The sequence below is a fragment of the Ictalurus punctatus genome, chromosome 29, assembly GCF_001660625.3.
Source record: "Ictalurus punctatus breed USDA103 chromosome 29, Coco_2.0, whole genome shotgun sequence".
NCBI classification, from domain to species: Eukaryota; Metazoa; Chordata; class Actinopteri; order Siluriformes; family Ictaluridae; genus Ictalurus; species Ictalurus punctatus.
Genome location: NC_030444.2, coordinates 6,635,591 through 6,658,720, shown reverse-complemented (window position 1 = coordinate 6,658,720; position 23,130 = coordinate 6,635,591). Strand labels below are relative to the sequence as shown.

Below are 23,130 nucleotides of genomic sequence, written 5' to 3'. Positions count from 1 at the left end.
AAATCCATAAATAATTATACCCCCTATCTATGCAAATTAATATCAGCTGGGTTTGTAAATTGATGCTCTATAAAAAGGCGTTTCGTTACCAAGGCGTCACACAAAAAACATGTCATGATGAGTAACAGCAGAGAGCTCTCACAAGACCTTCACAACCTTATTGTTGCAAAACATATTGATGTAATCGAATACAGATGTATTTCAAAATTTCTGAATCTTCCAGTAAGCACCACTGGGGCCATTATCCACAAGTGGAAGTACCATCACTCCGTCATCAACCAGCCGTGCACAGGAGCTCCTTGCAAGATTTCTGACCAGGTAGTCAGAAGAGTACCCCAAGAGCCAAGAACCACTCTGAAAGAGCTCCAGAAACACTTGGAGGCAGCAGGTACCATCGTCACAGAGAAAACAATAGGCAATGCACTCCACTGCTCACACTAACCCCGCAAGACTCCATTTCTAAAGAAAAGGCATGTCGCAGCTCGTTTAAAGTTTGCTACCACTCATTTGGACAAGCCTATGAAATACTGGGAGAGTGTATTCTGGTCAGACGAGAGCAAAATTGAACTTTTTGGGTGTCATACTACACAACATGTTTGGAGAAGAAATGGCACTGCACATCACCCTTAAAACACTATACCAACAGTGATGTTTGGAGGTGGAAACATCATGGTGTGGGGCCGTTTTTCATCGCATGGTACTGGCAGACTTCATATAATTGAAGGAACGATGAATGGAGCCCTTCACCGGGAGATTCTTGAGAAGAATCTGCTGCCATCCACCAGGATGATGATGACACCTTTGTGGACCTTCAAGCAGGACAGCTATCCAAAGCATACAGCAAAGGAAACTCTCAGTTGGTTTCAGAGAAAAAAAATCAAGGCGTTAGAATGGCTCAGTCAATCATCTGACTTGAATCCGATTGAACAAGATTTAAAGACAATATGTTTATGGGCTGCAGAAGAATGAACCGAAATCACACCAGAATACTGCGGCCCATAAATTTCTTCATACAGGAAGTGTCTTGAAGCTGTCATTACAAACATAGGCTTCTCCACTAAGTATTATATAAATTTCAGTTGCCGTGTTCAATACTTTTCTCCTGTGTTATTCCTCTTTATTACACTTAACTTCATTTATGGATGTTAATGTTGTGAATTCTTTATATTTCTGGATTTCTTGAGTTAATACTGATGTCTGGTGAAAATTTCACATGTATAGTCTAATTGGAAATATATTTACTGAAAAAAAATTATGGCGCGTTCAATACTTATTATCCCCGCTGTGCAATAACTGACTTACATGTACCTGACTTACATTATAGTCGTTACATGAAACCAGTGTCGCTGCTTGATGTTGACTCAGTTGCTATCTTTCTGGTGCTCTTTAGTGAGGACAGCAGTGTGCTGAGTGACAGCACAGACAGCGAGGCAGATTTATCTGAAAATGAGGTGAGCGTGTGAGCATTTTATCATAACGCAGTCTAGAATTATAGATTTGACATTGCATCAGGGCTCTATGGTAACAATTTCTTTTAGGAGCACTTTTGCTCCTAATTACTAAAATTTAGGAGCATGGTTTAAGCTTAGTTTTTTAGAGATGGTAACATTAATGTGCCACAATATAACACACAAGTAGGTATGAGAAAACAGGAGCTTGTCAATTATGATAGACTTTAGCAAAATAGTGTGATCCATGACACCTTAATTTACCTTCTGATAAACTAAATGTAATATTTTCAGTTAATTTTACAGACTGTATGTAAAAAAATAACCGTTAACCTGTTCTACCTTGTAAACAAATACAATAAACCTCAGTGTTCAGTCTTTGAAGTCTGCTCCTTTGAAATATATTTAAAGATACATTATTAGACATTTTCCACTGTCATGGTTCTGGGCTGAAGTCAGTTCTCGAACTGCTCTGTGTATATATCTGAATAATCTCATATAGGATGTGATTGGGTGAGTTCATTTATCCGCCACATGCAAAGCGCTTTAGTTTAATGGTGTTCATTAGGGATGCACCGATCAGGATTTTTACAGCCGATATCGATCCAGATACCAATCTTTTTTATTTAAGCTTTAATCAGGGGGTCTGTCATAAACAGTTAAATGTAAGCTCTTTGCTCATGGTTACTGTTAATTGAATTAAAATAATAGCAATGAGAAATACTGTTAGTTAATTGATAAATAAACAAGCATAAAATATTAATTTTTTAAATATTTTAAACAATAGAGTCCTAATTAAAAACAGACTAACACAAGCATGATCCATATTAGGAAAAAGTAGGGATTCACTGAAATGAAAATTCTTGGCCGAAACCGAATATAATTAAAAACTTGGCCGAATACCAAACACATTTTTTCGCGTTTTTTTTCCATTTATTTTGCCATTTTTTTCATCATTGCATAAATTAAATAGTCAAAATGTGCTTTTTACTATTTTGTCTTACTTTTCAAAGAAAAAAATCAATTACAAAAACAACAATTTCAAAATATTTATTTAACACTGAGCATTTTTTTTCATTCCAGTAGGCATAGGCTGCACAAGGCACAATATAACTTTAAATAAATAAATGAGTAAAATAAAAATATTTTATGTGGTCATCTTTGAGCCCCCCTTGAATAGCCTATGTTAGGACTATAACTGACTGCTGAAAGAATGGAACACTCTGTAGCCTACAACTAAAAAGTGCATTGACAAGAGTGCAAAAAATGGTTCCATTCGGTTCTATACGGCTTATTTATATTGGGGATATATACCGCTCGCGTCCCTGTACACCTCGCAGAGTATTATAGTAGATATAGTATCGTTAGATCTAAATCTATCAAAGAACATAACATTAACAACGTTGTTAATGTTATGTTCTTTGATAGATTTAGTTAGTTTAAACTATAGACTAGTTCATTTAGTCCCCGCTGGTTTTTCCGCTCCCAGTCCATAGTACTAGTTCATGTTTCTTGTTTTGTGTTTTGACCCTGTTTTCTTTGACCGCGACTTTGATTCCTGCTTTGCCCCGTTTATGCCTGTTTGCCGATCGTCTGACCCTTTGCTTGTCTTGACTACGTTTTTTGGATTATGATTTGGATTTGTCTGCCTGCCCTTAAATAAATATGTCTTTACCTGCTTCCGTACTCTACTCCCTTACGTCTCGCGACGTGACTGAATACTCCGGAACAGAAACAAAACAAACACACGTGTCCACAGTAAACTTCCGTCAACATCCGAAGAGCACGTAGCTCGTGCACGTAGCCCGTGCATGCGCGCGCCCCCTCATCAAGGTCGTGACATTCGTGCGTCTAACTAGGCTATTTGGTCTTGTCATCAAACATGTCATTGTTCGGTCAAATTTATTCGGCCTTTTCACTTATTCGGCCGAACACTGAAAATGCTTTTTTTTGCTATTTTCGGCCAAATAATTTCGGTTGCCAAACATTCGGTGCATCCCTAGGAAAAAGCTAATAGCCTTCTAAGGAAATAGCTTACTAAGCTTAATGTCAAATTGATATTAAATCCAACCCATAGAAATTAAACACCATTTAATTTCTCATTTTATTTATATTTTATGAAGTTCTTATAATATATCCCTCTCCTCTTTTCATTTCAGCATTTCCCTTGTTCAGGGGTTGCCACAGTAAATCAATTTTCTCCATATGCCTCTGTTGTGGGTGTCTTCCACTGACACCCTAGACTCTTTTAAGTCGATGCTTATTTGGGCCATGTAGTTCCGTAGCGGTCTTCCCCGCTTCCGTTTTCCTGGGGTTTTCATTCCAAGCATTCTTCGTGTGACATGCTCTATCCCTCTTCTATTTATGTGCCCAAACCATCTCACTCGCTCTTCTCTTATAATATCTATTTTTTATATTAATGATTTATTTATAACTGAGCATATTTTCTGTCTTTACATTTTTTAAATTTTGTTTGTTTGTTTATCAGTTTTAGATGGGTTCCCCCAGTACAGTGTCCATGTCTCCTGATAATATTGTTTTTTGGGGGATTATATCAAAACATGGAAACTGAAGTTGACTGTTCTAGTGATATCTGGCAACCGTGACTTTAAATACAGTGAATGCGCTATTAAAGTTAGTGAAGGGGAGCGGCAGTGTACTGTATGTTTACAGACGGAACCGTTGCTACTCTTGATTATGATCGGTGAGGAATTATTTAATAAATAAGCTTGAATTAAACCCACCTTGTTGCATTAGCATTTTTATTAATTTACCGCTGTCTCTACATGAGCAGGTCGCAGGTGCAGGTCATTTTGTGGGATTAAAAAAAGATGGCGGTTTGTGAGATCGGGAAGTTGGGGGAAGCAGGTGATGTACAGAGTTACTCTTGTCATCATAATGACTTCTCTGCAGTATTTACACACTTGTTTGATTGACTGAGATGATGAAAAGCATTGTGAAAGTAACTGTTGCGCAGTGTAGGTGCATTTTGGAGTTGTTGTTTTTATCCCGATTGTATTATACAACTCCGAACAGGTCACTTGCCCCGGTGCTCCTAAACATTTTTTCACAGTCGTACAAAGAACTTTTCAGTCGCAAATGCGAGTGAAATGGTCGCACTGTAGAGCCCTGTGGATGTTATTGTGATTCCAGTTTATGTACTTGTCTTACGCTGAATTACCTGGAACTTCACATTGAAAGTCATTGAACAACCTCGCAAAATGTTGCTCTAATAATAACACATTTAATTTATAAAGCACTTTTGGATAATCTAAAGATTCTTACATTGAAATATGAGAAAACACAAGAGAAATAATTACAGGTTTTGAGATAGGATTTAAAACTATAAAGAGAACAGAATCATCCAAATTTAAAATGTATTTATTTATTTAGGTGGCTTTGTCTTTCATTCTTGTTAATTCTTAAAACTTGTTGATTCTTAACGATCGGTTTAATTTCATTGATTTGAGTGTTGCTTATAAATAATTTTTGTAACATACCTTGAGTTTTTATTTGAAGTTTAATTTGCTATGTAGAAAAAATTGATAATTATTTCAGTTTGATCACCCACGTAAATATTTTTGTCCCTATGAACAGAACACTAATCACATGAACAACTCGCTGATGTCCCTGTATTGCAAGGGGAATCCCAAGAATGGAACCCCTTCAAGGGAGCAGGATGCCAGTAGCCCAAATCCAGCCTGTCAGAAGGGTTCATCAGCTGAGGGCAGCGGTAGCAGTTGTACCCTTTATCACTCCACCACCACTGTGTCTTCAGGTGGCTGGTTCATTGATAAGACAGGAAGAAAAGATCGGGAGAACATGCTGATCGACCTGTGTGAGGAGTCAGCCAGCCCTGCTGTCAAAGTATGTTTGCCTATCACTTAATCTTATAATAATAGTGATGATGATGATGATGATAATTAAAGCTGCAACAACTAATCGATAAAATCGCTAATAATCTATTATGAAAATCGTTGTCAACGAACCTCATTATCGATTAGTTGGTCTGTGCGCCGCACGGGACACGTTTACTCACTATATTATTTCTGTTCCGAAAACATGCCTCGGAGAGTAAATACTAAAGTTGTGTCCCAGATGAAGTACTATATATTTACACTATACACTATGTACTCTACTGTCTAGTGTGTGAATTTTAGAAAGGTAATATCACCTCAAATAGAACACTAGCGGGTTTTTTACTAACCGGTAGTATTAGCCTCTTCCTAGTCGATGGCGCATGACGTCATACACACTCTAGCATTAGCAGACACCCAGAGTCACTGACAATGCCTTTCTTCAGTGTACTGTTTGTCAACATTGCCTTTTATTCCCAACATGACCTCAGTCCCCATCAGACGGAGGCGAAGTCATCAAGTGACTGAGGAAGAAAGTCCTCTAAGGCAGGGAAGCATTTTATATTAAACACCGCAGAGATCAAACAATGATGCAGGAGCACAAACTTAGGTTTATTTCCAAAATGCTTCACTGTGTGTAAGGAGCAGGGGAAACTCGTGCAAGCTGCTTAAAAGGTTTAGTTTAATTTAAGTTTATTGGCATTATATGGTGTATTTGCGTGCTTGCAGTGTAAATTCTGTCATTTATTATAACAGAAATGATCTATTAGTAACGAGGCCGTGTTGCTCCTCACTCGTGGTGTAGACGTGCTGATACACAGTGGGAGTGCGAGTAAGATCTGCAATGTGTTACGACCCCGGTCTAGGGTCGAGGTGTAACATAAAAGAAAGTATAAACAAAAACAAAAATGAGGTTGACACACGTCTTTCAAATCTTTGAAATCTTACAAATTTAATGATTGCAAGAACGGAAGAAAAATCCAAAACAAACAATCACTAAGAAAGCAAATCTCTTCAGGGCTGCCCAAGGCCAAAATAATAAACAGAACAGTCACTCTCTTGTTCCATATCAATTTAAATAACCTAACAAAAAAAGGTATTTCAAAAGAAAATACAGTCTAACCTGACTCCCTAACTGAGGCAAAAACAGCGAACAAAAGATACACCCAAAAATAAACGGCACCCAGCCCCTACCGCTTTTGTAATAATTAGAGAAGAAATATTTACAATGAAAGATATATTTACAATAGAGACATACACTCAGCCACAACACAAGACAAAACAGGGGAATGGGACAACACAAGATCCTACCACTCACTTCTTTCACTAATACACAATACAACAAGCAAGCGATTTTATTCAAACACAGGGAAAAATATTCACTACTCAATAGTATGCACGCAATCACAGACACACCACACATCCGCATTCCTCCCGACATATCGTTCTTCCACCTTTTTAAACAACGCACAATCTTCTCCTCTCCAATCCATGTTGCAGCACGTCAGCACGTTGAATTAGGGCGGAGCGACCTGTGAGAGTGAAACAGGGGGAGGGAGAGAGAGAGAGTGAGCACACACGCACACAATACGTCTCCTGACCTAACAAATGTCTAATTAAAACACTATGATCAAAAGTAAACAGAAGTAAAACAATATACCTAAAGGCAGTGAGTAACAGAAACCACAAGGTGCAATAAAAGTGAGTTTTTATTATTAATTTAGGACTATAGTTTAATTTGGTGCTTTTTGTGCATCCATAAAAAATAATGCATAAATGCTGTTTTATTTATATGTATATCATATAAACTAACTAAATAATATATATATATATATATATATATATATATATATATATATATATATATATATATATATATATATATATATATATATATATAATGTATTTATGCATTATTATTATGGATGCACAAAAAGCACTGAATTAAACAACAGTCCTAAAATAATAATATATATTCTGGTATGTGTGTGTGTGTATTGGGTTCTCTTCAGTCTTACATAATTGGACAAACAGTTGTGTAAAGTTTTAGTCTGAAGTTTATATTTGTAACACTCGGTTTGTGGATTTTATTTTAAATAAATGAAAAAATGATACCGATGGTTTGCCTCAATCCGATTAATCGGAAAAATAATCGGCCAACTAATCGATTATGAAAATAATCATTAGTTGCAGCCCTAATAATAATAATAGAATATTTAAAACATCACTATCACTTTTTTTAGGAACACTTGCATATTCATGCGGTTATCTAATCAGCCAATCATTTGCCAGCAGCACAGTACAAAATAATCATGCAGATACAGGTCAAGAGCTTCAGAAGAAAAAGTGTGATCTTTGTGACTTTGATCATGGCATGGTTGTTTCTATCAGAAGGGTTGAGTATTTCAGTAACTGCTGATCTCTTGAGATTTTCATGCACAACAGTCTCTAGAGTTTACACAGAATGGTGCAAAAAACATTGAGTGAGTGACAGTTCTGTGGGTGGCCTCAGATTTTTGTTCTTGACTGACTGACTGAAAACTGATGTGGTATTCTGCTATTGTAGCAAGGTTTGATGTGTTGTGCATTATGAGATGCTTTTTCGCTCACTCTGGTTGTAAAGAGTGATTATATGAGTTACTATAGACTTCCTGGCAGCTTGAACCAATCTGGCCGTTTTCCTCTGACCTCTCTTATCAACAAGGAGCTTCCACCCACAGAACTGTTGCTCACTCAATGTTTTTTGTTTTTCGTACCATTGTGTGTGAGAGACTGTTGTGTCTAGAGAATATTGTGAGAAATTCCCAGGAGATAAGCAGTTTCTGAAATACTCAACCCTTCTGATACCAACAACCATGTCATGATCAAAGTTGTGATTGAGATCACACTTACATGGGGGGAATAAGTATTGAATGTGTCAACTTTTTTTCACTAAATATATTTCCAATGAGGTAATTCACATGAATTTTCACCAGACATCGGTATTAACTCAAGAAATCTGGAAATATAAAGAATTCACAACATTAAAGTCCATAAATAGTTATGTGTAATAAAGTCGAATGACACAGGAAAAAAGTATTGAACACCCTAAGAAAAAGCAGTTCTCCAAGGCAAGGTAAGACAAGGAACCAGCTGAAATCTCTAATTAATTATACCCCCTGTCTGTGCAAATTAATATCAGCTGGGTTTGTAATTTGATGGTCTATAAAAAGGCTTTTTGTTACCAAGGTGTCACACAAGAAACATTTCATGATGGGAGAGCTCTTTGCTTTGTCGTGGAAATTAGACAACACTCGCAGACTCATCCTCTGAAGGTAAAAAGGTTTATTACAGAAAGATGGTTAATACAGAATAGAATAAAGCAGGATAGAATAATGAGAGCGCTCTGACGCCCTTGTACTAAACCACTACTATATATGAAACGCAGAGCATGACATAATTCTGTGTACCGATAAGAAGCAGTTTGTGGCAGTTCAAACAGGCTTTGTTTTAGGATCTTGGAAGATGTTTAGATGAGCCTTGAACAGAAGAACATGTTTCTGTCTCTGTAAGCAGATAAACATTCTGCACTGATCTCAGTGACATGACATGGCCTTCTTAGGTGTTATCTTCACATGAGAATGAAACAGAACAAGAACAAACTTATTACAAAGTAAAAATGAGTAATTTCCCTCACAGCTTTTACCAAAGACCTTCGCAACCTTATTGTTGCAAAATATATTGATGGAATCGGATACAGGTGTATTTCAACACTTCCGAATCCTCCAGTAAGCACCATTGGGGTCATTATCCGCAAGTGGAAGCAACATCACTCCGTCATCAACCGGCCATGCACAGGAGCTCCTCGCAAGATTTCTGACTAGGGAGTCAGAAGAATACCCCAAGAGCCAAGGACCATTTGGAAACAGCTCCAGAAACACTTGCAGGCACCAGGTACCATCATCACAGAGAAAACAATAGCAATGCACTCTACTGCTCATGCTCATCTTGTAAGACTCCATTACTAAAGAAAAGGCATCTCGAAGCTCGTTTAAAGTTTGCTTCAACTCATTTGGACAAGCCTATGAACTACTGGGAGAGTGCAGTCTGGTCAGACGAGAGCAAAATTGAACTTTTTGGCTGTCATACTACCCACCATGGTTGGAGAAGAAATGGCAGACTTCATATAATTGAAGGAACGATGAATGGAGCCATTTAAAGGGAGATTCTTGAGAAGAATCTGTTGCCATCCACCAGGATGATGAAGGTGAGACATGGGTGGACCTTCAAGCAGGACAATGATCCAAAGCATACAGCAAAGGAAACTCTCAATTGGTTTCAGAGAAAAAAAATCAAGCAGTTAGAATGGCCCAGTCAATTACCAGTTGAATCCAGCTGAACAAGATTTAAAGACAATATGTGTAGAGGAATGGGCCAAAATCACACCTGAATACTGCGGCCCATTAATTTCTTCATACAGGAAGTGTCTTGAAGCTTTCATTACAAGGCTTCTCCACTAAGTATTAGATAAATTCCAGTTAGCTTGTTCAATACTTTTTTCCTGTGTCATTCCTCTTTATTACACATAACTTCATTTATGGACTTTAATGTTATGAATACTTTATATTTCCAGATTTCTTGAGTTAATACTGATGTCTGGTGAAAATTTAATCTGAATAACCTCATAGGAAATATATTTACTGAAAAAAATGTTGACACGTTCAATACTTATTTCCCCCACTGTATTCTTCATTCGGATGTTTGATGTGAAAATTAATTGAAGCTCTTGACTTGTATCTTCATGAGTTTTGCATTTTGCCTCTGCCACATGATTGGCTGATTGGATACCTGCATAAATGAGCAAGTGTATAGGTCTTCCTATTAAAGTGGACGGTGAGTGTATGTATTGTATATACACGTAAGGTCTGTGTTTAGACATACAGTTGTGCTCATAACTTTAACTACCCCTTGCAGAATCTTTTAATAATTTAACAAAGCAAGAGGGGTAGTTCAAATTGCATTTAGTTTTTTTTATTTAGTCCCACCCTGAAGAAGTTATTTCACATAAGATGTTTACATATAGTCCACAAGACACAATGATAACTGAATTTACACAAATTAACTAGTTCAAAAGTTTACATTTGCTTGATTCTTAATATTGTGTGCTGTTACCTAGAGGATCATTGACTGAGATGATGGAAAAGTAAAGAATGTGCAGGACCTGGAGGATTTTTCTGAAGAACAGTGGGCAGTTTAACTGCTCAGGACAAACAAGGGACTCATGAAGAACTATCACAAAACATAAAACCAGTCAATGATCCTCCAGGTAACAGCACACATTATTAAGAATCAAGCAAATGTAAACTTTTGAACTATTTAATTTGTGTAAATTCAGTTGTAATTGTGTCTTGTGGACTATATGTAAACATCTGTTATGTGAAATAGCATATTCAGGGCAGGACTAAATAAAAAAAAACTAAATGTAATTTGAATTATCCCTCTTTTTTCAATTATTAGCATTTTGCAGATTCTGTACAGGGTATGTATATTTATGAGCACAATTATAGATCCAGTTTCTATTAGATCAACTTAATTTTTACAGAGCATACACTCTTGATAATACTTGTGCTGTTGTGCTAGAAAATGAATAAAGCTAAGAAGCTAAGCTATGACTGCTGAGAAGGAAGCTCAGATGTTTAATAGTTGTCATCTTTTAGCAAAATCTGTCTGAGTTAATGTGTGACAAAAGAGATGCAGTCATTAAAGAAGGACACAGTAATACATGGAAGTGTCAGGTTTGTTTTTTTTAGAATTTGATTGGATATTTAAATGGCTTATACATGTGCTTTGGATGTGTATGAAATTATAGAAAGACACTGGTTTGTCAATGCTGGAGCCTGAAAAGAAGCCAAAGAAGAGCAAGAAGAAAGAAAAGAGAAAACCCCAGAGTGAAGGAGAAAGTAAAGACGCAGACATTGAGGAAAGCATAATGTCAAAAAAAGGTGCAAATTCCTCTTGTAAAATTCTAGAATATGTGCATACATAGTTTTGCCAGTTATCAGAAAATAAATAATTTCATTGTTTATGTTTAAGCCCGGCCCAAACCTCCCGAACTTCAACATTCCACTGTGAAGTTTGAAGACGTTGGTGGTAATGAAGAAACTCTGACGGTATGGTTTAACCAGTATACTGTATACATTCTAATATTAGTTAGGTTTTCATCCAACATTTTCACAAATTAAGAGCTTTTCTTGAAAAAAATAGGCAAATATATATATTTAAAAAAAATTTGTGTGTGTGTGTTCCTGTCAATCAATGTAACATTATATGACCTAATGGAATGTAGTGCCTGCCAGCCACTGTCATGAGCATTTGTAATTATTTAAAATAAATAAATAAATAAATAAAAAATCATATTTATCAATGTGGCAGCATTTTATTCAGAAACCATATTTTATGAATTGTTCCAGTTTTTTTTTTTTATATGCAGATTGGCAGATGACAACTCCACTGTACTGGGTATTAGCACACACACTGGCCCATGTCATGCATGTAAAGCCATTTCTGTTTTTGCTGTCTTTAGGATTTGTGTAAATTGCTCATCCATATGCGTCATCCTGATGTGTACCAGCAGCTAGGAGTAGTGCCTCCACGAGGTTTCCTTCTTCATGGGCCGCCTGGTTGTGGGAAAACCCTCCTTGCCCAAGCTGTTGCTGGGGTGAGTTCACTTTAGGTGTTTGCCATATGTGTAACACAGAATAATAATAATTGGATGAGTGATATTGGTAAGGGTTTAAATGTATGTTAACGTTGCTAATAATCACAAACTGCTGAAAATGAGTCATGTGACCGGCTCATGTAATATCTATGTGGAAAACAGGTTTTGATGTTAATTGAAGTTAACAGGCCTCATTTATTAAACTTAATTTATTCGTAAATTGTTCACAGGGGCATTTACACAGAAATTCATGAATGGCATTCATGGAAAATCAAGTTAGAATAGACAAAAAAAGCATCTCTATACTATGAGAGCATCTGTATCCTATGAGAGCACCTGAGTTTGTGCAAATTTACATATAAACAGACTCAAAAATGTGAACCTTGATTGTTTGGCTTCAGATCATATCATTGTCACGAGTGCAGTTTTTATGTATGGACTATGCTGTCAAGTTTAAAATGCTTATTTATTTCAATTGAACACATGAATTTTTTTTAAGATTAACTGAAACAAAGCAATTCAAATGATCCATAAATTAAGACAAAGAAGACTAGCTATTCAATTGGGACAAAAGAAATGCTGCTAGATAACACAGTGTTAATGTGTCTGGTATCTGACCCACTGCAGTGAGCTGCATTACTGGAGGATTTAGCATCCTGCACTTAGAAGGCACTCTTTTGCTATTTAGTCATCATTTTGTTGTTTCTGTTCTCTGAAAGCTTTGCCTTTTGTGGAGTTTTGTGAGTATGACTAATTGTAAATAAGCTGTGCTATGAACGTGGATGGTAATTTTTGTTTATGGTGTTCCACAAGAATTGATAATTGATCCTCTACTGTTTTTCCTTTACGTGTTATCATTGGGTGAAATTTGTCTCTCTTTTTTTGTGGCAGTTCTTTGGTATGCAAAAACGACTACTATATACCAATTTTAATACATGGTTATATACAGTGCATCTGGAAAGTATTCACAGCGCTTCACTTTTTCCACATTTTGTTAGGTTACAGCCTTATTCCAAAATGGATTAAATTAATTATTTTCCTCAAAATTCTACAAACAATACCCCATAATGACAACATGAAAGAAATTTGCTTGAAATCTTTGCAAATTTATTAAAAATAAAAAACAAAAAAGCACATGTACATAACTATTCACAGTCTTTGCCATAACACTCAAAATTGAGCTCAGGTGCATCCTGTTTCCACTTATCATCCTTGAGATGTTTCTACAACTTGATTGGAGTCCACCTGTGGTAAATTCAGTTGATTGGACATGATTTGGAAAAGCACACACCTGTCTATATAAGGTACCACAGTTAATGCATGTCAGAGCATAAACCAAGCCATGAAGTCCAAGGAAATGTCTGTAGTTCAAGTGGTTTTGTTGTCATTTCATCCATATACAGTTGGTATAGTACACAGTGAAACGAAACACCGTTCCTCTAGAACAGGGATCTCAAACTCAACTTACCTGCGAGCTGCTGGAGGTAGAGTCTGGGTGAGGCTGGGCCGCATCAAGTATTCCACAAAAAAAGGGTTTCAAGTATTCCAAAAACAGTACAACCGATCCAATCTTCTTAATCTTTAGTAATAACAATTCAGAACATGCAGAACATGAACGGTTCTTCAGAACACAGGCTTCTCTTACTTCCTCTTACTCCTTGCTGCCAGAGACTTGGCAGTGCTTCCTCTTACACAGCTGAGCCACATTTGGCTTGAGGGAGGAAGCAACTGAGACCCTCAGTATGGCTCGAAGATGCTCATCTGTAAGTCTGGACCTGAACTTTGATTTATTAAAGTTCATAGTGGAGAAGAGCTTTTCACACAGATAGGTGCTCCCAATAAGGCACATGATTCGCTTGAACATCTTGGAAAGCTCAGGGAACGTGGGGGGCAATTCTCTCATAAATTGTCCAAGCTTGTCTGTTTTTCCACTCACCTCCCTGAACTTGGCTTTGAGTTCAGAACTGCACTGCAGGTCAATTAGCTCCATCTGAAGCACAGGGGGGGCATCTTCCACATCGAAGGAGAAGGGGTCAGCAAAAATTTGAAACGTGGCTCTGTGTGTCTTGAAGTCTGCAAACCTGTGATCAAATTCTTCCTGTAGCTTTACAATGGTATCAGCATACTTCTCACCACTGAATGGTGTGCCTGAATCCATGAGCGCCTTGCATGCTGGGAAATGGCAGAGGTTTGTCTGAGAAAGCTGGGCTTTCCATAACACAAGTTTTGTGGAGAATGCTCTGAAATTGTCATATGCAGCACTGACAAGCTGGCCCTGGCCTTGTAACTTCTTGTTCAGTACATTCAGCTCCTGTGTGATGTCAACAAGAAAAGCCAAGTCCATTAGCCATTTGGGATCACTTAGTACAGGAACAGCCATCCCATCCTTATCCATGAAGGCTTTCACTTCTGCTCTCAACTCAAAAAACCTCTTCAAGACGTCCCCCCTGCGAAGCCAACGTACCTCGGTGAAGTAGAGCATATCCGCATATGCTGACTCTATTTCCTCCAAAAAGGCGCGGAACTGCCGGTGCTTTAAGCCCCTGGATCTGATATGGTTGATGCATTTCACAACGTCAGACATCACATTGTCAAACTTCAGGCATTTGCTGCAAAGGGCCTGCTGATGGATAATGCAGTGCAAAGCAATGGCCTCTTCCACACCCTCCTCTTCCAGTTTTCTTTGAACAAGTGCCACCAGTCCATTTCTCCTCCCTGTCATTGATGGCGCTCCGTCGGTTGTTATTCCAGCAAAACTCTTCCATAGTAAGCCGGCATCCACAATGGCATCAAACAGCTGGTGGAATATCTCCTGACCGGTGGTCTGGCCATGCATTGGAATCATTGTGTGCAAATCCTCCATCACTTCAAAATTGTCATCAACACCACGGACATATGTTGCGAGCTGCGCTGTGTCAGTGACGTCTGTGCTCTCATCAAGAGCGACTGAGTATGAATGGAAATGTCTAGCTTTCTCATGCAGTTGATCGTAAATGTTACCCGACAGGTCAGAAATGCGCTCTGCCACTGTGTTGGCTGAAAGGCTGATGTTGTTAAACTGACCTTTCTTTTCCGGACAGACTATACTTGCAGCCTGTAACATACACTGTTTGATGAACTCGCTGTCTTTGAATGGCATTCCTGCCTTAGCAATCATCTCACTCACCACGTAGCTAGCTTCGACTGCTGCATCACTCTCTTTGCTTGCTTTCTTGAAAAAATCTTGTTGCCTCAGTAGACATGTTTTAAGTTTGGCGTCCCGGTCCTCTCACTCATCTCCCTGGTATTTTGCATGCTCCTCAGCATGCCTAGTTGAGTAATGACGTCTGATGTTATACTCCTTGTGCACCGCAACTTTATCTGTGCATATTAGACACGTCGGAATGCCCCTGTGGTCTACAAAAAAATATTCCGTTTCCCACTTCTCCTGAAATTGTCTGTGCTCATCGCCAACCTTTCTCTTCACGGCAGGTTTTGAAAAAGACATGACTGGGTGACAAAAAAAAACGTATTTACACTGGGTGACACTCCCAAAACACGTTTCAAGTGACCAACGTTGATAATTCATGTTGTTGTCACGAGCCTGAGCTATGGTAGCCCACAAGTGTTAAAAAATATAAAACGCCCAGGGCAACGAATCACGCAGGTGCATGTGAGAAAAAACGCACGGGCCGCACTAACACTAAGCTTTGATTTCAAGTAGGGGGCTACAAAATATCGTAGCAATTGGCCCCCGGGCCGCGAGTCTGAGACCCATGCTCTATAACCATGGTGCTACATAAAACAACACACTAACCATATGAGACACAGAACTAGTAAGATCCACAAACATTCTGCATAAAGTGCACGTGCAGACGGTGCTAACAACATAGAACAGTACAGTACTACTAAAACAGGACAATAGGTACTTTCCGGATGCACTGTATGTGAGCTTGTGGAGAGGTTTGGCAATGGTGCTTGGTGATCAGAGAGCTTTCTGTGTAATTGTAGGAAATGGAGTTGCCCATGTTGAAGGTCTCTGCTCCAGAGCTGGTGTCAGGCATTTCAGGGGACTCGGAGCAGAAACTACGTGAGCTGTTTGAGCAAGCTGTGGTAAGTGCACTATTAAGCACATTTTAAAGAGTAAACACTTAATGACTGATTAAATGTGGAGCGGACATGTGCTGAAAATCAATTCTAAAGTATATCACGATATTCAACAAAAACAATATGTTTATCTTTAACACTTATCGTCACCATTTCTATATTATAGTTGAGAGGGACCTGCGTGGGTAAGCAGTGTTTCTAATTTCGAGTTAGAAGGTAACATAGTGGATTTAAAAACATACCCCTTTAAAATGACATGTTTATGTGATGTAAAAAAATGTACTAAGTTAAATCATGTCAGAACCGTTTTCACCTTTATTGTGAAATTGTAAGAAAAACAAAAAACGTCCAATACCCAGCTTGCATAAGTGAGCACACCATGTTTCAGAATCAACCAATCTTATTCAAACTCCTGTTAAAAACTAATTAGTATATACCTGCCATCAATTAAAGTGACTGATTACCGCCAAATAAAGTACAACTGGATTTTCCTGACATCATCTTTCTAACATACAACTGGAAAATCCATGGGCCACAAAGCTTACAAAGCAGGTACGGGATCTGTTGAAAAATATCAATCAGTAGACGTTTATACAGGGGCAAGAAAAGTATGTGAAACTTTTGGAATTTCATGGTTTTCTCCATAAATTTGTCATAAAATGTGATCTGATCTTCATCTAAGTCAAGGGTATTGACATATAATGTGCCTAAAATAATAACACAAAATAAATTCTGATCCCTCATGTCTTTATTGAACACACTCATTCAACATTCAAAAAGGCAGTGGAAAAAGTAAGTGAACCCTTAGAATTAATAACTGCTTGACCACCCAACCCCCCTGTAAACAATAACCTCAACCAGGTGCTTCCTGTAGCTGTGGATCAGACCTGCACATCGTTCAGGAGGAATTTTAGCCCATTCTTCCTGGCAGAACCGCTTTAGCTCTGTCATATTCTTTCAACGTCTCATGTGTCTGGCTTTCTTCAAGTCATTCCATAGCATCTCTATTGGGTTGATGTCTGGGCTCTGACTTGGCCACTCCAAAAGACCGATTTTGTTTTTCTGAAGCCATTCTGTTGTGGACTTGCTCCAGTGTTTTGGGTCTTTGTCCTGTCGCATCACCCAACTTCTACACAGTTTCAGCTGACGTACAAACATTCTCACATTATCCTGAAGAATTGTCTGATACACTTGGGAATTCATATTCCCCTCAATGATTGCAAGCTGGCCAGGCCCTGATGCAGCAAAGCAGGCCCAAATAATGATGTTTCCTCCACCATACTTTATGGTTGGGATGATGTTTTCATGATGATATGCCATGCCCTTTCTACGCCAGATGTAGTGCTGTGTGGTTTTCCAAATAGTTCAATCTTAATTTCATCAGGGCACAAAACATTTTGCCAATACCGCTGTGGAGTGTCAGTGTGCTCTTTTGCAAACTTCAGGCATGCAGCAATGTTCTTTTTAGTAAGCAGTGGATTCCTTCCTAGTGTCCTGCCGTAGATACCCTGCTTGTTCAATGTTTTACGTATTGTAGACTCATGAACAGAGATGTTAGCCAGTTCCAATGGTGCTTTCCAATTTTTGGCGGTCATTTGGTGTTGTTTCTTTACCTCATTGATGAGTCTTCGTTGTGCTGTTGGTGTCATTTTGACTGGGTGCCCACTTCTTGGTAGAGTAGCAACAGTCCCAAAGTGTCCCCATTTGTAGAATGTTTGCCTAACTGTAGACTGGTGAATTTCTAAAGTCATTGAAATCACTTTGTAACCCTTGCCAACTTTATGTTCATCAACAATTCTTGATCGTAGATCCTCTGAAAGCTCTTTTTGGCGAGGCATGGCTCACATAAGCGTGTGGTTCCTGTGCAAAAGTTTGAGGGGTTTTTATCAGTCAAAGTAGCTGTAGTCCACACCTCCAAACTCATTTTCTCAACTAGACTCCAGGTGTGCTAAAACCTGACTCCAATTAGCTTTTTTGAGGTCATTAACTCAAGGGTTCACATACTTATTCCACAAACACTATTTGGTTTTTTTGGTTGTTCTCAATAAAGACATGAAAGATCAGAATTTTTTTGTGTTATTATTTTAGACACATTATATTTGTCAATACCCTTGACTTAGATGAGGGTCAGATCACATTTTATGACAAATTTATTCAGAAAACCATGAAATTCCAAAAGGTTCACATACTTTTTCTTGCCACTGTATATACCATGAAACACTTTAATGTCATCAAATATGGCACGACAAATATAATCAACAAATATGGCACGACAAATATAATCAACAAATATGGCATGACTGTGACACTAAGAATAGGACATTCCTCTAAAATTGATGATCAGGAGAAAACTCATCCTGGAGGCTGCCAAGAGGCCTACAGCAACATTAACAGAATTGCAGCAATATCTGGCAAGTACTGGTTGCTCCCTACATGTGACAACAATCTCCTGAATTCTTCATATCTCTGGGCTATGGGGTAGGGTGGCAAGATGGAAGCCTTTTTGGACCAAAAAATAAATAAAAAATACATCCAATCTCCCAAAGCCACGTGGAACAATGTGTTATGGTCTGATGAGAACAAAGCTGAACTTTTTGTCTGTAATACCAAAAGATATGTTTGACACAATAAAAAACACAGCACATCTCCAAAAGAACACCATCCCCACGGGAAAGCATGGTGGTGGAAGTGTCACACTTTTAGGGCTGTTTTTCTTCAGCTGGAACTGGGGCTTTAATCAGTGTGGAGAAAATAATAAATAGCTCCAAATACCAGTTAATTTTGGCACAAAACCTTAAAGCTTCTGCGAAAACACTTCAGATGAAGCGGAATTTTACCTTTCAGCATGACAACGACCCAAAGCAAATCTCCAGATAAACAAAGGAATGGCTTCACCAAAACAAGTTCAAGGTTTTGGAATGGCCCAGCCAGAGTCCAGACCCTAATCCAATCAAAAATCTGTGGGGTGACCTGAAGAGGGCTGTGCACAAGAGATTCCCAGCTAATTTGACTGTGGGAATGCTTTTGTAAGGAAGAATAGCAAAATATTGCTAAGTGAAGATTTGCCAAACTGAAGGCTACAATCAAATCTAAAGATGCTTCAACTAAGCATTAGTTTAGGGGTGTGCACAATTATGCAACAATGAGTATGTCTTATTGTTTTTCATGTTAATTAATAGGTTAAAATTTCACAATAAAGTTCTGACATGATTTATTTTGGTTTCATTTTTGTACATCACAAAAATCTGCCATTTTAACAGTGGTGTATAGACCTTTTATATCCACTGTAAGCACTTTCTAAACTACCCTATTGTGACCAAATTTGAAGGCAGCATTGCATTTATTCCATGTTTTCCAACATTCATTCTATCAAGCAACCCGTTTGACCTGGTCAGTATTTCGGTGGACCCGGAGCCTATTTCAGAAAAGCGCTGCATGAGGAAGCAATACACCCTGGGTGGGATACTGATCCATTGCAGGGCACCATGCACATTCACACCTAGGAAAATTTAGTGTAGCTGATCCAGCGGAAAACCAGAGAACCCAGAGGAAACTCAAATGCACAGAAGGGCTGTGGAAACCCAAGTGCACCTTGCTGCTCTCTGTTTAAACATTGTTGACAAAACGCTACTGTAATGGTCCACTCACTGACCCAACGACGGTATCCAATGACGTGGTAGAAGGATTCCCACGTGTTCCTGTCTTTTTGAAGCGATGTGAATATATTTAAATTTGTCATTCCAATTCTGCTTGACTCTCTCTTAAATTAAATCTGACTCCAACTCGATGTTGTATTCATTACTTAGTTATTCATATTTTTATACTTTCAATCTTCTATACTCGATGAATTCTAATTTATTCTATACTTTATATTGTGCTCATTCATTCGGATTCTGTGTCAAGTCTCGCGCCGTAAGATTACAATAACCAGAGGTTTAGACTACCCCTATTTAGACTTGGTCGATCAACTTTGTTGTCCTAAACGGGTATTTCATATCGAGCTTGTACACACTAAGTACACTTAACTAGAGCCAAGTCATTAGCCTGGTCTCTTAGTTCCCTTAGTTAGTAACACTTAATTACAGTAACGTTATTTCTAGCCAGAGATCATGACAACTAAAATCTACAGAGACAGACCAATAATATCTGAGTAAATGTTCATGTTTTGAGAGATCTTGTGTTCAAAATTAATGACCAATAATGGTACATATGATGCTTCTTTGCAAGATAGTTTTCCTAATGTTACCTTCTTAACCAGACTATTTTTTTTCCTCATGAGGTCATAAATGCTTCCCAGAAATGCTCCCTAGCTATAAAATGGGATACAGGAGTAGTCACAATATGCTAAAATGCCCTTCATAAATATTGCAGTATATTGTATAGCTGTTTATAAGTATAGCAAGTGAGTGTTATTCAACATCTATTTACACTTTACAGTTCCTAATGTTCCTCTAAATATACACTATATGGCAAAACGTTTGTGGACACCTGACCATCACACCCATATGTGGTTATTCCCGAACTGTTGCCACAAAGTTAGAAGCACAAAATTGTCTGGAATGTCTTTGTAAGCTGTAGTATTACAATTTTCCTTCACTGGAACTACGAGGCCAAACCTGTTCCAGTATAACAATGCTCCTGTGCACAAAGTGAGGTCCATGAAGACATGGTTTGCCAAGGTGGAAGAACTTTAGTGGCCAGTACAGAACCCTGCATTCAACTCCACTGAACACCTCTGGGATGAACTGAAATACAGACCCCCAGGCCTCCTCACCCAGCATCAGTGTTTGACCTCACTAATGCTCTTGTGGGTGAATGAGCAAATCCTCAAAGCCACACTTCAAAATCTAGTTGAAAGCCTTCCCAGAAGAGAGAAGGTTATTATAACAGCAAAGGGGAACTAAATCTGGAATGGGATTTTCAAAAATCAAATGTGGGTGTGATTGTCAGGTGTCCACAAACCTTTGGCCATACAATGTGCACTAAAGTGCCCATCATATATATTGCAGTATGCCATGTAGTATGTTCATTAGCCTGTGTCTGTTATTCAGTCTTTATTTCCACTTTTCATTTTCCTCAAATATATATTTACATATTTATCTTCCTCCCGTACAGAGCGGTGCTCCCTGCATTCTATTCATTGATGAGATTGATGCCATCACTCCAAAGAGGGAGGTGGCCTCCAAGGACATGGAGAGACGGATTGTTGCTCAGTTACTCACCTGCATGGATGGTTAGTGTTTTGTGATAAGCTCATGATTAAAGTAAAATCCCAGATTAATTGTTCAATGTATGAAAATTGGTGAAATAAGCAGCTTAAATCCAATTTTAACTTTGTTGATTTATCATGCAGTTATCATGCAGTGTTTTAATAGATGTTATTGTAGTTTTGTTTTTACTTTCGGCTTCTGCATCTATAGAATTCTCAAATCTGATTGTTCAGGAGGTGTTGATTTTAATTTTTTATAACAGCAGCTCCTATCTAGTATTTTCTGCTGATATTGGACCAATACAGGATATTGGATCAGTGCCATTTCTGGTTGAGTGCAAAAGTTTGCTCCCATTGTTTAAAAAAACATTCATTTTTATTCTTATCACTTTATTTATTTTTATTTTTAAGGTTATGCAAACTTTTGCTTTTAACTGTATGTGTTTGCCTGGTCATATTCTCACATTCTCTGACTGTTTTCCCGCTTTAGACTTGAATTCCTTACGTATACCAGCACAGGTCTTGGTTATTGGAGCCACCAACCGGCCTGATTCTTTAGATCCTGCGTTGAGAAGAGCAGGACGTTTTGACAGAGAAATCTGTCTGGGCATTCCAGATGAAGGAGCACGTCTGAAGTATGTATCCATCAGACCTGAACTGCAACTTCCCCATATGTTTCATCTCATGTAATACAATGGCCTTTATTTTATATAGAAGCTTCACAAGATTTCTTTTTGCTTTCTCCTCTGCAACAGAATTCTTAATACTCTTTGTCGGAAGCTTAAGTTGCCAGCAGATTTTGACTTTGCACAGCTGGCACGTCTCACACCTGGGTATGTTGGTGCGGATCTGATGGCACTGTGCCGTGAGGCAGCCATGACTGCTGTTAACCGGGTCCTGCTGCAGCAGCTTGAGGCTGGCCACATGTGTCAGAACACTGATGTCCAGAATGATGACAGTGCAAAGTCCCAAGATATGAGCATATCTAGTGATGTGGTAGAAGAGAGTGGACAGGCTTCTGATGATTTAAGTGCACCGGTAATTGTGCTTATACAGATATAATATACAAATATACCTTATATCAAAAAGGAATTGAATGTTGTAATCTGTATTAATATTCAATAAGCTAAATGCTAGCAAATTCAGGAAGGAACTGAAATTAATGAATTAATGGCAGCTCTGCTACCATTGGTGAGTGAGTGTGTGTGTGTGAATGGGTGAATGAGACACAGTGTAAGGCGCTTTGGATAAAAGCGCTATATAAGTGCGTCATTTAATGGATAACTGGACTGGAAATATTCTCCACCATTTGTTTTTTTTTTATCTGCATGAACCATCTTGGTTTTAATGAGCTTCACCTGCTGCTGCAACTAATTGGACACATTAACTTTATTAAAAAGGAAACATATCTAAGAAAACTGGTGGTATTGTGCATGTCTAGAAGAACTGCCTACTGACACAGCTGACTTTGTTAAGAGGTCCAGGTGCATGCTTCAGTCCATGTCCTTATGGACATTAGCAAATGATTCTGTTGACAAGTGACAAGTCAAATTGGGATTTTCTATTTTCTGTAAATTTTCTGAAGCGAAAATTCAAATGATTAATTGTCCCACATCACACATTCTTGTCTTCGAGTTTTTGTTCTTATCTGTGTTTGGTTCTTTTGCTTCTCAAATTTAACAGGGTATGGATTGTGAAAAATATAAGTGAGTTTTGTACTGTATACGCCTTTTTTTTTTTGCCTTGTTCCAAGACACACTCATCAGATTAACAGGGAGGAGTCTAGTCAGCTTCAGTACTGATTATTAAAATGGGTCAAAAGTTTAGAAGTTC

The 23,130-nt window shown here is 38.2% G+C and overlaps 1 protein-coding gene across 1 annotated transcript in view; it reads left to right on the top strand.

The window, feature by feature from the left end:
• nvl (nuclear VCP like) overlaps positions 1-23,130 on the top strand; it is a 42,087-nt gene that overhangs the window by 4,663 nt on the left and 14,294 nt on the right. Inside the window, exons 5-13 of the mRNA XM_017461522.3 lie at positions 1,391-1,451; positions 5,046-5,315; positions 11,154-11,286; positions 11,378-11,454; positions 11,868-12,002; positions 15,993-16,094; positions 21,204-21,321; positions 21,788-21,932; positions 22,053-22,335. Coding sequence (XP_017317011.1) covers positions 1,391-1,451; positions 5,046-5,315; positions 11,154-11,286; positions 11,378-11,454; positions 11,868-12,002; positions 15,993-16,094; positions 21,204-21,321; positions 21,788-21,932; positions 22,053-22,335 — 1,324 coding nt within the window. The remainder of the gene's footprint in view (positions 1-1,390; positions 1,452-5,045; positions 5,316-11,153; positions 11,287-11,377; positions 11,455-11,867; positions 12,003-15,992; positions 16,095-21,203; positions 21,322-21,787; positions 21,933-22,052; positions 22,336-23,130) is intronic.